The sequence below is a fragment of the Mobula hypostoma genome, chromosome 6 (assembly GCF_963921235.1).
Source record: "Mobula hypostoma chromosome 6, sMobHyp1.1, whole genome shotgun sequence".
In the NCBI taxonomy this organism is placed as follows: domain Eukaryota; kingdom Metazoa; phylum Chordata; class Chondrichthyes; order Myliobatiformes; family Myliobatidae; genus Mobula; species Mobula hypostoma.
In genome coordinates this window covers 80488165-80504126 of record NC_086102.1, presented here as the reverse complement: position 1 = coordinate 80504126, position 15962 = coordinate 80488165, and the positions used below count along the sequence as shown (strand labels likewise).

Here is a 15962-nt window from a genome sequence, read left to right as displayed (position 1 = left end):
GTTGGAAGACATGTTGCGGGTCAAATGGCCTGTTTCTGCACTGTATTGTTCTATGTTCTAATCCCACACTAAGATAAAAAATGTTTATCAACTCTTACCATGAGTAACACAAGGAATCACCACATGCACAAGGTACGAGATTACACAGGCAACAACAATCCACTTGAGTGAAATATTAAAGTGAAAAATGAAAAAACAGAATAAGAGTTCATTTCAAACTAAGATTAGCACCCCAGTAATTGTGTCTCTACAAAACTATTCACTACTAGAAAAACTCCCATGTGTCAACAAATGTTAAACATAAAATATTCTATTTTTAACCTGCATTAACTTGCATAACGAATAATAGTCTTGAAATGAAACAGATAGCTCTTAATAAATTATGTTTCATCCATTACATTGATTCAGAGTAACTACAAATTCAACTGAAGAAAACAAAGTAAGCTATTGGCAAAATCGGTTACCATTTTGAGTTTTCCTCATAAGCAGCACAAAAGTCTGCGAATAAGAACAAAATTATGTTCTTTGCAGAAAGTATGTCATTGAACAAGATGAAAAAAATAGAGGATTATTGTTGAAACAAACATTTCCACAGCTATAACTATTCAAATAGTTACCTCGGTGAACAATATCATTCTTGTGGCACCAGTGAATTGCTTTGATTAGTTGATAGATATAGTTCCGCACTTTGTCAGGCTGAACACCATTTGGCATTTCTTCAAGTAATTCAAGCATATTCTAAAATCCAGAAAAAAATTTTCATTCTGTACCACTGAAGAATTTTACTTCATACAGAAGAGACAGAGTAGAGCAAATTTGATAAGAACATAAACCTGCATTTTAAAATTAAATATAGTGTAATAATCCCTATTTTTTAAATACTAAATATCAAGCATTAGCACAAAGGTCACTTCATTATAACACATCCATCAAATTTAGCAAATTATCAGTGGTCAACAATTATGCCCTGCAATCACTATTACATGACACAACTACACATTCAAATTAAAATTCAAGCATTTTACTCAAAGATTGCATATAGTCCCATGAACTTACTCTAAACTTACACATAATGTTCTGCATTCACTCACTTGAAACTCTGAAACAGCTCAGCTCAAAATAAAACTCAAGTATTTTACTCAAAGATTGCATATTGTCCTGTTAACTTACTCTAAACTAACATACAATGTTCTACATTCATTCACCTGAAACTCTGAAATACCTCAGATCAACAACAGAGTAAATCATCACAACCAAGACTGGTCAAATTCTGATCTCTTACATATCCCCAATTTAAATCACATCACCAATGGAGGTTCTACATTCAGCTGCTTAGCTCAAAGCTCTGGAATTTTCTTTTTAAGACTCTCCATCTCTCACATAATATTATTTAAAACCTACCACTTTTAACTAAGTTTTGGTATTTTTGATTTTGGCTTGATAATACTTCAGTGGTTTCTGTGAATTTCTATCACCAGTTCTTACCTGTGGACACTTACAAATTTCTAGCAATTTTCTCTGATAGTGATTACATTCATTAATTCAGGTTCTTTTAACATTACAGCCCCCAGAAAATAGAAGCCCTTTAAGGTATCAGTTAGAGAAAAGTCAGAAACTAGACACTAGGACCACTGCATTTTTGGAGGTGACAGCTATGTCACGCAATGCAGTTACATATTGAGCAGCTAATGAAAACTTTCACATTCTAAGTGTTGAAGCAGGAGCGAGCTTTGCAACCAGGCAGGAAATCTCTACCTCGGAAAATGTTCTTGTAGCACTGACCTTCTCTACATATTCAAAGACTAAATATAGCTTTCCTCTTCTTCGAAAAGCCTCCTTAAGTTCAACAATATTTTCTTGCTTTAGAGTACGGAGCATTTTAAGCTCCCTCAATGTCGTCTCCTTAACTTCTTCATTTTCTGGGAATAAACACATTAAATATAATTAGATAGCTTACATAGTTTCCCTTCAAAATGTCAATAAAAAATCATGCTTACTATTTCCTTTAAATAAATGAAATTATAGACACTTCTTTAAAAAATTTGTTTGCCTAAGCATACAAAAAGAAATTGGTCCCTTCCTTTCTTTCATAATTGTACTTCTATTCCCTTCACTCACAGGCGAAAAGGAGTTGCAAGAAATTCTATTTCCCCAAAACAGCCAGAATAATGGCCCTAATATGCTTTCTTGAATCTACCCACGATATGAAAAGAAGATTAAACCTCATGCAGCCAGGAGGTCTGGGTTCTTCCTCCTGCCAAAACTGATTTTTTTTTTATTGACTGTATTTTAATTTTGACAGTTGAACCTGACTAACAAATTAGTTCCTCTAAGTGTTATCCATCCAGAATTACACAAACCCTGGAACATAGTAAAGACTGAGTAAAATGCATTGACTGAATTAGCTGTCAAACAACAACTAAGTTTCTTCACCTTAAAAGTTCATAATATTAACATAAGATATTATTAGTGGCCCCCATTGGATAAAGCTGACCATTACTCAAAAAGAGTACAAAAAACCCTTGGTGGGTGCCAAATTAATAGATTTTCCGGACTAGTGACTGTTATTAATAGTAACTCTACTACATAACTTCAAGTCACATTTTTGAACATATGTATTACAGGTAGAGAAATAAACCTTTTCATGAACCTGATAAATTCAAAGGACTAAGGGAATTGGTGAATGCAGAAACCATGGCCAGGAAAGTCAGAAAGGAGTCCACAAAACTTCTCCTTGAGGGCCATATATCTAACTATCAGGCCTTCTAAATGGTTAAATATTGGATTTGATCATTTACAGAGTTTTACAGAATTTAGCAAAATTTTAAATTTTTGCTTCAATTGTTGTGATAATAATTTTATTATCAGAAGATTCGAGTAGCTCTTCAATCTTTATTACATTATTGACTTTAAGAATTTTGTCAAAACCAGTTAATGACTCTATTTAAATATCCATAACAAAAACTTAACACTAAAAAAAGAAAATAGGAGCAGGAATGGATTAGTAGGTGTTTCAAGCTAACCCACCATTTACTGTGATCATTATTGATCTATGCCGCCCTCCTCATCTGTGCCATTTCTACATGCTCCTCAATCTACCAAGCATTTATAGTCTCCACTTTGCTTCCACCACTCACTGGAGTAGAGAATTCAAGAGTTTCATCACCATCTGTGAATATTTTTATGCAGTTCAGTTTTAAATGACCAGCCTCTTATGTTGTAGTTACGTTCCCCCTTTGTTTGAGACTCTCACTAGTGAAAACATTGATCTTATAAGGTCCCCTTAGGATTTATATGTATTAACATGATCATCCATCGTTCTTCTGAACTACAAGGAATACAGGCCTGAACTACTTAAAATTTCTATTGCTATGACAATTCTAGCAATTAGGACCGGATTTCTAGAGAATTCTAGCAAATTCTCCTTTGTACTGCCTCCAAAGTTCCTTCTTTTTTTTTAGGTAAAGGGGCCAAAACTGTATTCCAGTATTCCTCACCAATGCTCTGCACCATTGTTTCAAAATCTCTACTTTTAAACTCCAATCTTTCTGTAAGGTAGATCAAATGCCTTTTGCCTTCTAAACTAATTGTCGAACCTGATGAAGGGTCTCGGCCCAAAATGTTCATTATACTCTTTTCCATAGATGCTGCCTGGCCTGCTAAGGTTCTCCAGCATTGTGTGTGTGTTGTTGAATTTGCCTGCCAGCATTTTGTAATGCATGTACTGGAACACCTCGATCCTCTTTACATCACTTATTTGCTGTCTTTCTTCATTTAGATAATAAGCCACTTTTTGATTCCAAATACTGAAGCACAACTTCACACAATCCCACAATGAATTTCATTTGCCAATCTTTAGCACATTCACTCAATCTTTCTATAATCCATTTGCAGAATCCTGGTATCCTTAGCACAATATTTCCATATCATTGACAAACTTGGAAACCTACAAGTCATTAATAAATAGTGAATGATTGCAGACCGAGAACTAATACCTGTGGTACTCTACTAGTTATCTCCTTCCAGCTGCAAAGAATCCATTTATTCCAACCCTCTCTTTTCTATAAGATAGCTAGCTTTTAATCAATGCTAACACATGTCCTCCGATACCGTGCATCTCTAACTTGTGCCCTCAGCCTCCTAGGTGGCATCTTGTCAAATGCTTTTCGGAAATCTAAATACACTTTTAACTCTTTAAAGAATTCAAGCAAATTTGTCAAATGTGACATGCTTTTCAAAAAACAATGTTAACTAGGTTTTAATTATATTCAGCCTTTCTAAATGATGAGTTATTTCCTCTTTGATTATTGACTCTAGCATCTTTCCAACAATAGATGTTAAATTAACTGGCTTGAAGGTCCCTGCCTTCTCCCTTTCTCTTTTTTTTAAGAATAATAGGGTCACACTGGCTGTTTTCCAATCTCCTGGTACCATTTGGAATTTAGCCAGTTATGAAAAATTTCAACCACTATCTCTGCAGCCTCTTCCTTGAATTCTAGCACATAGTCTATTCCGTCTGGCAACTTCCCCAGCTTTATCCCACTGAGTTTCTCCAAAAATGTTATCTATTGTAGATGGGCATTTGGTGAGTTCTACTATGTTATTTGAAATTAGCCTTTTTGATAATTTGGGGATATTGGCGCTGTCTTCCAGAGTGAACACTGATGAAAAAAATTAACATAGCTTCCATTTCTTTCTTTCCTGTTATTAATTCAGCGGCTTCATTCCTTACAAGCTCCAATTGCAAATGTGTGTCACACTTGCTCTACTGATCTGTCTGTAAGCAACACACTCAAAATGGTGGAGGAACTCAGCAGGCCAGGTCGCATCTATGGAAAAAAGTACAGTCAACTCATCTTTTTTTTCTCTCCAGTCCTGCTGAAGGGTCTTGGCCCGAAAAGCCAACTGTACTTTGGGTCAGAAGAGGCATTGGCTCTTGGGTAAGTTTTTGTTAAGTTTACCTTTTTTCTTACTGTGTCAGGAAGACTTGGTGTAATTTAAATGACCACCGCGTGTTCTTCATGCCGGATGTTGGAGTCCTGGGAGATCCAGAGTCTCTCAGGGACTACATCTGCATGAAGTGCATCCAGTTGCAGCTCCCTGAAGGCCATGTTAGGGATCTGGAACGGCAACTGGATGACCTTCGGCTTGTATGGGAGAGTGAGGAGATCATGATTGGAGTTACATGGAAGTAGTCACGCTTAAGTTGCAGAAGGTGGGTAGCTGGATGACTGTCGGGAGAAGGAACAGGAAGGCAAGTAGGCAGTTAGTGCAGAGCATCCCTGTGGCTGTTCCCCTCAATAATGAGTATACTGTTTTGTATACTGTAATGGGGGGATGACCTCTCAGGGGAATGCCACGGAGCCCAGGTTACTGGCACTGAGCATGGTCCATGGTGTAGCAGGCAAAGAAGGAGAAGAGGGGAGTGGTAGCGACTGGGGACTCAGTAGTCAGAGGAACAGACAGGAGATTCTGTGGACATGAACCATACACCTGGATGGTTTATTGCCTCCAAGGTGCCAGGGTCAAGAACCTCTCGATAGCATTTTGGAGAGGGAGGGAGAGCGGCTAGATGTCTTGATACACACTGGTACTGATGACGTAGGAAGGAAAAGCAATGAGGTCCTGAAAAGAGAATTTAGAGAGCTAGGCTAGAAAGCTGAGAAGTAGAACCTCCAGGTAGTAATATCTGTTCTACACGCCAGTGAGGATAAAAACAGGCTGATTTGGCAGATAAGTGTGTAGCTGAGAAGCTGGTGCTTTGGACAGGGTTTCAGGTTCTCGGATCATTGGGATGTCTTAAGGGGGAGTTATGACCTGTACAAAAGGGACAGGTTGCACTTGAACCCAAGGGACAGGTTGCACTTGAACCCGAGGGACAAATATTCTCACAGGCAAGCTTGTTAGAATGGTTGGTGAGAATTTAAACTAATTTGGCAGGAGGATGGGAAATGGAATGAAAGGATTCAGGATAGGACGGATGGTACAAAAACAAAGATATTGTCCAGTCAGACTGTCAGTAGGAGCAGGCAGATGATAAAACAAAATTGTAGTCAGCAGGGTGAGTATCATTGCATTAAGGATGCAGAATCAAAAAGGGTAGCAAATACAGTACTCAAAGTATTATATCTCAGCACATGGAATATAAGAAATAAGGTGGATGATCTTATTGCACTTTTACAGATTGTCAGGTATGATGTTGTGGCCATCACTGAATCGTGACTGAAGGATGGCTGTAGTAGGGAGATGAATATCCAAGGTTACACATCGTATCAGAGGGATAGGAAGACAGGAAGAGGGGGTAGCATGGCTCTGCTGCTTAAAAATGGCATGAAATCATTAGGAAAATATGACATATATCAGAAGATGTTGAATCCTTGTGGGTTGAGTTAAGAAACTGCAAGGGTAAAAGGGCCCTGATAGCAATTATATACAGGCCTTCAAACAGTAGCAGGGATGTGGACTACAGATTGCAATGGAAATAGAAAAAGGTGCGTTAAAAGGGCGATGTTATGATAGTCATGGGGGATTTTAATATGCAGGTACAAACCTCACTTCCAGAAAAGTTGGGATATTTTCCAAAATGCAATAAAAACAAAACTCTGTGATATGTTAATTCACGTGAACCTTTATTTAACTGACAAAAGTACAAAGAAAAGATTTTCAATAGTTTTACTGACCAACTTAATTGTATTTTGTAAATATACACAAATGTAGAATTTGATGGCTGCAACACACTCAACAAAAGTTGGGACAGAGTTAAAATAAGATTGAAAAGTGCACAGAATATTCGAGTAACACCGGTTTGGAAGACTCCACATTAAGCAGGCTAATTGGTAGCAGGTGAGGTATCATGACTGGGTATAAAAGTAGCGTCCATCAAAGGCTCAGTTTTTGCAAGCAAGGATGGGTCGTGGCTCACCCCTTTGCACCAAAATTCGTGAGAAAATTGTTAGTCAGTTCAAAAGGAACATTTTTCAACGCAAGATTGCAGAGAATTTAGGTCTTTCAATATCTACAGTACATAATATTGTGAAAAGATTCAGAGAATTCAGAGACATCTCAGTGCGTAAAGGGCAAGGTCAGAAACCACTGTTGAATGCGCGTGATCTTCGAGCCCTCAGGAAGCACTTTGGAAAACCATTGTCACTCAACACAGTCCATCGCTGCATCCAGAAATGCAACTTGAAACTGTATTACGCAAGGAGGAAGCCATACATCAACTCTATGCAGAAACACTGGTGAGTTCTCTGGGCCCGAGCTCATCTCAGATTGACTGAAAGACTGTGGAACCTTGTGCTGTGGTCAGATGAGTCCACATTTCAGCTAGTTTTCGGAAAAAACGGGCGTCGAGTTCTCCGTGCCAAAGATGAAAACGACCATCCAGATTGTTATCAGCGAAAGGTGCAAAAGCCAGCATCTGTGATGGTATGGGGGTGCATCAGTGCCCATGGCATGGGTGAGTTGCATGTATGTGAAGGTACCATTGACTCTGAGGCGTATATTAGGATTTTAGAGAGACATATGTTGCCATCAAGGCGACGTCTCTTCCCGGGATGTCCATGCTTATTTCAGCAGGACAATGCCAGACCACATTCTGCACGGGCTACAACAGCGTGGCTTTGTAGACACAGAGTGCGTGTGCTTGACTGACCTGCTGCCAGTCCAGATCTATCTCCTATTGAAAATGTATGGCGCATCACGAAGAGGAGAATCAGACAATGGAGACCACGGACTGTTGAGCAGCTGAAGTCTTATATCAAGCAAGAATGGACAAAATTTCCAATTGCAAATCTACTACAATTAGTATCCTCAGTTCCAAAACGATTAAAAAGTGTTATTAAAAGGAAAGGTGGTGTAACACAATGGTAAACATGCCTCTGTCCCAACTTTTGTTGCGTGTGTTGCAGCCATCAAATTCTAAATTTGTGTATGTTTACAAAATGCAATTAAGTTGGCCAGTAAAACTATTGAAAATCTTTTCTTTGTACTTCTGTCAGTTAAATAAAGGTTCACATGAATTAACATATCACAGATTTTTGGTTTTATTGCATTTTGGAAAATATCCCAACTTTTCTGGTGTTACGTACCCCGTAACTGTGTTGCCAAACCAGCAGAAATGGAACACTCGTTGGAGTCTGGATTACTAGGAATGAATAAAGTTTTATTAAAGAAACAAATAATACAGTACTCTAATCGTAAGGATATAAATGTAACAGGTTAGTAATGGTAATACACACCTACACACAGAACTAGGGTAATAGGAATCAACCAAGCTCTATTGCAGTCTAGGGATAAGATGATCTGTCTTAAGTGACGCAGAGTTCAGTTCAGTTTAGTGCAGTTCGCAGTAATCGCTGTTGTACCATTGGGGGGGGGGGATGCAGTTTGGTTCAAGCAGACCTTTGGTGTCTTTGCAGTTGGTTTCAGGCAGACCCTTTTTGATGTCTTCTGTCCTGCTGTGGTCACCGACTGTGACCCCTCCGTTCCGGATACGATCGTTCTTCCGCTGTGAACCTGGCACCCAGGCAAGGGTGGACACACACACCAGGTTCCCACCGATCGTACCTTTACACCCTGTGAGCCTATGGTCGGTTCCCGCGAACCGGACCTCCAAACTCCCACCACTTGTGGGGGCACACTGCTCTTTCCAGGGTCTCGTTGTCTCGTGGTGTCCTGTGCCTTAGCGAACCTGCTCTTTTTATCCCCCTGCTGGGGTATCACCTATCCATCAAACTTCAAACAGTTCAGGTTCAAAGCAACCAGTCTGTCAATATTCTGAATTGCGTTTCTTTTCTGTTAATCCCTCTCTCCTCTCTTATTAGCATTTTGAATGTTTCTCCATTGTCTCTCTTATCTCTCTCATTAGCATCAATCGTCCAATAGCTTGGTTTGGCGTCACACCGGAAATGAGGTTTGTAGATTGGGAAAACCAGGTTGGTAACAGATCCCAAGACAGCGAATTTGTTGAATGCCTATAAGATGGCATTTTAGAGCAGTTCGTCGTTGAGCCTACTAGGGGATCAGCTATACTCGATTGGGTGTTACGTAATGAATTAGTAGCAATTAGGGAGCTTAAGGTAAAGGAGCTGTTAGGAGACAGTGATCACAATATGATTGAGTTCAACTTGAAATGTCGTAGGGAAAAAGCAAGTCTGACATGGCAGCATTTCGGTGGAGTAAAGGAAATTACAGTGGCATGAGAGGAGTTGGCCAAAGTAAATCAGAAGGAGATGCTGGCCGGGATGACAGCAGAGCAGCAATGGTGTGAATTTCTGGGAAAAATGAGGAAGGTGCAGGATAGATATATTCTAAGAAGGAAGAGATACTCAAATGGCAAAATAATACAACCGTGCCCGACAAGGAAAGTCAAAGCTAATGCAAAAGCAAAAGAGAGGGCATACAACAACAAACATTAGCACCAAGTTAGAGAATTGGGAAGCTTTTTAAAAACCTACAGAAAACAACTAAAAGAACCATTAGGACGGAAAAGATAAAATATGAAAGCAAGCTGGCAGACAATAGCAAGGTGGATTAAAAAAAAGCCTTTTCTAGTATATTAAAACTAAAAGAGAGGTGAGAGTGAATATAGGACCACTAGAAAATGAGGCTGAGAAATAATAATGGGGACACGGAGATGGCAAATGAACTAAGTGAGTATTTTGCATCAGTCTTCACTGTGAAAGACACTTGCAGTGTGGCAAATGTTCAAGGGTGTGAGGGAAGAGAAGTGAGTGCAGTTACAATCACAAAGCAGGAGGTGCACAAAAAGCTGAAAGACCTAAGAATATTTAAGTCACCCAGACCAGATGAACTGCACTTTAGGGTTCTGAAAGAAGTAGTGGTAGAGATTGTGGAGATGGTGGAGGCATTATTAATGATGTTTCACAAATCACTGGACTCTGGCATGGTCCCAGAGGACTGAAAAATTGCAAATGTCACTCCACTCTAAGAAAGGAGGAAGTCAGCAGAAAGGAAATTATAGACCAGTTAGCCTGACCTCAGTGGTTGGGGAAGATGTTGGAGTCAATTGAGTTTATAGAGTACTTGGTGACACAAGACAAGATAGAATAAAGTCAGCATGGTTTCCTTCAAGGAAATTCTTGTCTAACGAACCTGTTCGAATTCTTTGAGGAGATTACAAGTAGGATAGATAAAAGGGATATAGTGGATGTTGTGTATTTGGACTTTCAGAAGGCTTTTAACAAGGCACTACACATGAGGCTGCTTACCAAGTTAAGAGCCCATGGTATTACAGAAAAGTTACTAGCATGGTTAGAACATTAGCTAATTGGCAGAAGACAGCATGTGGAAATAAAAGGATCCTTTTCTGGTTGGCTGCCAGTGACTAGTGGTGTTCCACAGGGCTTGCTGTTCAGACTGCTTTTGTTTATGCTGTACATCAATGATTAGACAATGGAATAGAGGGTTTTGCTGCCAAGTTTGCAGATAATATGAAGATTGGTGGAGGGGCAGGTAGCGCTGAAGAAACAGGAAGGCTGCAGAAGGACAAGACAGATTAGGAGAAAGGGCAAGAAAGTGGCAAATCAAATACAATGTTGGAAAATGCATAGTCATGCACTTTGGTAGAAGAAATACAGATTTCCCCCACCATCCGAAGGTACAGCGTTCCTATGAAACGGTCCGTAAACCGGAATGTTGTAAAGCGAAGAAGAAATTACCATTTATTTATATGGGAAAAATTTGTGAGCATTCGCAGACCCAAAAATAACCTATCAAATCATGCCAAATAACACATAAAACCTAAAATAACAGTAACATATAGTAAAAGCAGGAATGATATGATAAATGCACAGCCTATATAAAGTAGAACTACTTCTCTACAATCATTGCCTGCACTGTTCTCCGTAGCGAAAATCTCACGCAAGCACTCTCAGCAAAAACATGGCGCAGGCGCTCTCCGCAAAAACACACTCTCTAGTAACCTTTAAGCTACGAAGCTGCCAAATCATACCAAATAATGCATAAAAATACACAGCCCATATAAGGTAGAAATAATGTATGTACAGTGTAGTATCACTTACTGGAATCAGGAAGACAGCGAGCACACTGATGATGGTGTGTTAGGCTGAGTCATCGGAGGTTGGGGTGGTGTAGTGGCCCCCAACCTCCCGGCAGCGAACCGATACCGATCCGCGAAGCATGCAGGGGTACAGCTGTGGCCGGGACACACCCAGCACATCTTTAAGAATAAAGCTGAAATAAACAAGCTAATTAATTAGGTGCCGCCCGGCACGTAAATGTCGGCCCAGATCAGAGGCGACGCAATCGGCAATAGCTTCTGATCTGGGCTGACATTTACGTGCCAGGCGACACCTAATTAATTAGCTTGTTTATTTCGGCTTTTTTCTTGTACTTTAAATCTTTTTATTGAATAAGTATACAAAAAGGTAAACCATATAAACATTAATACAATGTTAAAATATAATAAAATTCCAGAAGGTATCAATACCAAAAAAAATACTACAAACAATGTAATTTAAACATAAAAAACCAAGATAACATAATAGTATACTAAATTTTATATATATATCAATGGAAAAAAAAGAAAAAAAAACCCCCAAAAAAAAACCCACCGTGCAACTAACTAAAAGCAAAGCAAAGCAATGGGCTAACAGAGTTAAACTTAAAATCACGTCTTCAATCCCGACCTCCATTAAAAACAGTGAAAAAAAACAAGAAGGGTATATATTACATTAAATGAAAGTATCGAATAAAAGGTCCCCAAATCTGTTCAAATTTAAATGAAGAATCATAAAGGTTGCTTCTAATTTTCTCCAGATTCAAACATAAAATCGTCTGAGAGAACCAAAAAAAGGTAGTTGGAGCATTAAGCTCTTTCCAATGTTGTAAAATACATCTTTTCGCCATTAAAGTAAGAAATGCGATCATTCTACGGGCTGAAGGGGAAAGATTACTAGAAATTTTGGAAAGTCCAAAGATAGCAGTAATAGGGTGAGGAGAGATATCTATATTTAATACCTTAGAAATAATATTAAAAATATCTCTCCAAAAAGTTTCCAAAGTAGGACAAGACCAAAACATATGAGTTAAAGAGGCTATCTGCCCCGAACATCTATCACAAAAAGGATTAATATGCGAGTAAAAACGCGCTAACTTATCTTTGGACATATGTGCTCTATGAACCACTTTAAATTGAATTAGGGAATGTTTAGCACAAATAGAGGAAGTATTAACTAATTGTAAAATCTGCCCCCAATCATCCACAGAAATGGTAAGCCCCAATTCCTGTTCCCAATCTACCCTAATCTTATCAAATGGAGCTTTCCTAAGTTTCATAATAATATTATAAATCATAGCCGATGCACCTTTCTGACATGGATTAAGGTTAATTATCGAATCTAAAATACATGTAGGAGGAAGCATAGGAAAGGAAGAAAGTATAGTACTTAGGAAATTTCTAACTTGTAAATATCTAAAAAAATGTATTCTTGATAAATTATATTTATTAGATAATTGTTCAAAAGACATAACGGAACCATCTAAAAATAAATCCAAAAACCGTAAAATACCCTTAGTCTTCCAGGTTTGAAAAGCGCGATCCGTAAAAGAGGGAGGAAAAAATATGTTACCTAAAATAGGAATCGCTAACCCGAATTGATTAAGATCAAAAAATTTTCTGAATTGAAACCAAATGCGCAAAGCATATTTAACTATCGGGTTAGAGACCTGCTTAAGGCGTTTCGAATCAAAAGGGAGAGAGGAGCCTAAAATAGAGCCAAGTGTATAACCCTGAACAGATTGTAGTTCCAATGCTACCCATTTAGGAATAGATAGTATATCCTGATCAAGTAACCAAAATTTCATATGTCGAATATTAATAGCCCAATAATAGAATCTAAAATTAGGTAATGCTAAACCTCCATCTCTCTTAGCTTTCTGTAAATGTATTTTACCCAGTCTCGGATTCTTATTCTGCCAAATAAATGAAGAAATTTTAGAGTCAACTTTATCAAAGAAAGATTTTGGAACAAAAATTGGTAATGCCTGAAACACATATAAAAATTTTGGCAAAAAAAAATCTTAACTGCATTAATACGACCAATCAAAGTTAAATATAAGGGAAACCATTTAGATGAAAGTTGAGTAATATGGTCTATTAATGGTAAAAAGTTAATCTTAAATAAATCTTTATATTTACAAGTAATTTTAATCCCAAGATAAGAAAAATAATTATCAATCAATTTAAATGGAAATTTATAATATAAGGGAAGATGTTTATTAATCGGAAAGAGTTCACTCTTACTAAGATTTAATTTATAACCTGAAAAAAAACCAAATTGTGCTAATAACTCTAAAACAGCAGGAATGGATTTCTCAGGGTTAGAAATATATAACAGTAAATCATCAGCATAGAGTGATAATTTATGGGACTTTAATCCCCGAGTTATCCCAGTAATATTTGAAGATTCTCGAATGGCAATTGCAAGAGGTTCTAATGCAATATCAAATAATAGGGGACTAAGAGGACAGCCTTGTCGAGTACCTCGAAAGAGAGGAAAAAAAGGTGAGTTTAAAGAGTTAGTATGGACCGAGGCTACAGGGGAATGATATAACAGTTTAATCCAGGATATAAATTTCAAGCTAAAATTAAACATTTCAAGCACCTTAAATAAATAGGGCCATTCTACTCTATCAAAAGCTTTCTCGGCGTCTAAAGAAATAACACACTCAGGAACATTTTGTGAGGGAGTATAAACAATATTTAACAATGGACGAATATTATAAAAAGAGTAACGACCTTTAATAAAACCCGTTTGGTCTTCCGAAATAATAGAAGGAAGTACTTTTTCTAGTCTATTTGCTAATAACTTAGAAAAAACTTTAGAATCAACATTTAATAAAGATATTGGTCTATAAGATGCACATTGAGCAGGGTCTTTATCCTTCTTTAGTATTAAAGAAATTGACGCTCTATTAAAAGATTCAGGAAGTTTACCAAGTTTCAGAGAAGCTTCAAAGACCCTACAGAGCCAAGGGATCAATAAAGAAGCAAAACATTTATAAAATTCAACGGTAAACCCATCCAGGCCAGGAGCTTTCCCCAGATTCATAGAAAAAATAACATTCTTAATCTCATCCATAGTAATGGAAGTATCTAATATAGAAGACATATCCTGTGAAATCTTAGGGAAGTCTAACTTATCTAAAAAATCATTCATATATTTAGAATCTCGAGGAGACTCTGATTGATATAAAGAAGAATAAAAATCACAAAAGGTTTGATTAATCCCCACATGATCCAGTATCAATCGATCATTTTGGTCATAAATCTGATTGATTTGAGATTTAACATAATTAGATTTCAATTGATTAGCCAGCAGCTTGCCAATTTTGTCACTGTGAACATAAAATTCACTTCTTGTTTTCTTTAATTGGTTTACAATCGAGGACGAGAGTAATAAACTGTGTTCCATTTGAAGTTCAGTTCTTTGTTTGTATAACTCCTCAGAAGGAGCCATAACATATTTCTTATCAATTTCTTTAATCTTGTCCACAATTGCCATCTCCTCCTGCTTCTGTTTCTTCCTCAAAGCAGCAGAATACGAAATAATCTGACCCCGAATATAGGCTTTAAAAGTGTCCCAAAGAGTGTTAACCGAGATATCCTCTGTATGATTAATTGTAAAAAAAAGGTCAATCTGTTCATTCATAAAGTTAACAAAGTCCGAATCCTGAAGCAACAGCGAATTAAAACGCCATTGTCTATTATTTTGTATATTGACCATAATTTTAATAGAAAGCTTAAGTGGAGCATGATCCGAAATGGTTATAGAATCATAATCACATTTAATCACTGAAGGAATAAGACGAGAATCAATAAAAAAAATAATCAATTCTTGAATAGGAATGATGAACACGTGAAAAGAAGGAAAAATCTTTTTCCTGAGGATGCAGAAAACGCCAAATGTCCGTCGACCCAGAATCAGAAAGGAAAAAGTTAATCAAAGTTGCAGATTTATTAGGTAAGGTCCGTAAAGGAGCCGAACGGTCCAAAGCTGGAGACAAACAGGTATTAAGATCTCCGCCCCAGATCAATGAAAACTCGTTCAAATTCGGAAACTGATTAAACAATGATTTATAAAATTCCGGACAATCCATATTAGGAGCATAAACATTAACCAAAACTACTTTTTTATTAAATAGTAAACCACTAACCAATAAAAATCTACCATTCGGATCAGAAATAATATCCTGTTGTATAAAAGTAACTGAGGAATCTATAAAAATAGAGACGCCTCGAATCTTAGCATTGGAGTTCGAATGAAATTGTTGCCCCTTCCAGAATTTAAAAAAACGTAGTCTGTCCCCTCTCCGTACATGGGTCTCTTGTAAAAATAAAATTTGTGCTTTAAGTCTCCGGAACACTTTAAAAACTTTTTTCCTTTTAATAGGATGATTAAGACCGTTAGTATTCCAGGAGACAAAATTAATAATAGACTTCATAAATCCTAAAGTCAACCCACATCGAGGGGGATTGACGATAGGCTCGACCCACGAACCCGGAGAGGAAACAGAACATACAAAAGATACCGGGAAAAAGGACGCAACCAGTACTTCAATAATGTATATAGCCCAAAGAGAAAAAAACTAAAACGTGAAGCCCCTCCCACCACCCTCCGCCGCAAGACCCCAACGCAAAATCTAAAGCAGACCCGCCGGAAAGAAGCAAGCGCTAAAACTACCCCCATGACTTCCGGTATACGCTCCCTAAAAAAAAGGTATAAATATGAAAAAGATCAGCTAATTGTAAAACAGTAAAAAAGTAAGAAAAAGGTAACTCAATTAAAATACACACACAACAGAACAAAAGCCAGAAAATATATATTAAAAAAAACCACAATAAACCCCAAACCCATGAATAAACAAAAAAACAAGAAAAAATAAGATTATTAACATAAACTAGTTATAAAAAGCAA

The 15962-nt window shown here is 37.5% G+C and overlaps 1 protein-coding gene across 3 annotated transcripts in view; it reads right to left on the bottom strand.

Moving 5' to 3' along the window:
* The window catches only part of cdkl5 (cyclin dependent kinase like 5), a 221695-nt gene that overhangs the window by 71052 nt on the left and 134681 nt on the right, over positions 1-15962 (bottom strand). For all 3 annotated transcript variants that reach the window (XM_063051074.1, XM_063051075.1, XM_063051076.1), the window contains 2 exons: positions 1783-1919; positions 618-738 (listed from right to left, as the gene is read on the bottom strand). In XM_063051074.1, the coding sequence (XP_062907144.1) occupies positions 618-738; positions 1783-1919 (258 nt within the window). The remainder of the gene's footprint in view (positions 1-617; positions 739-1782; positions 1920-15962) is intronic.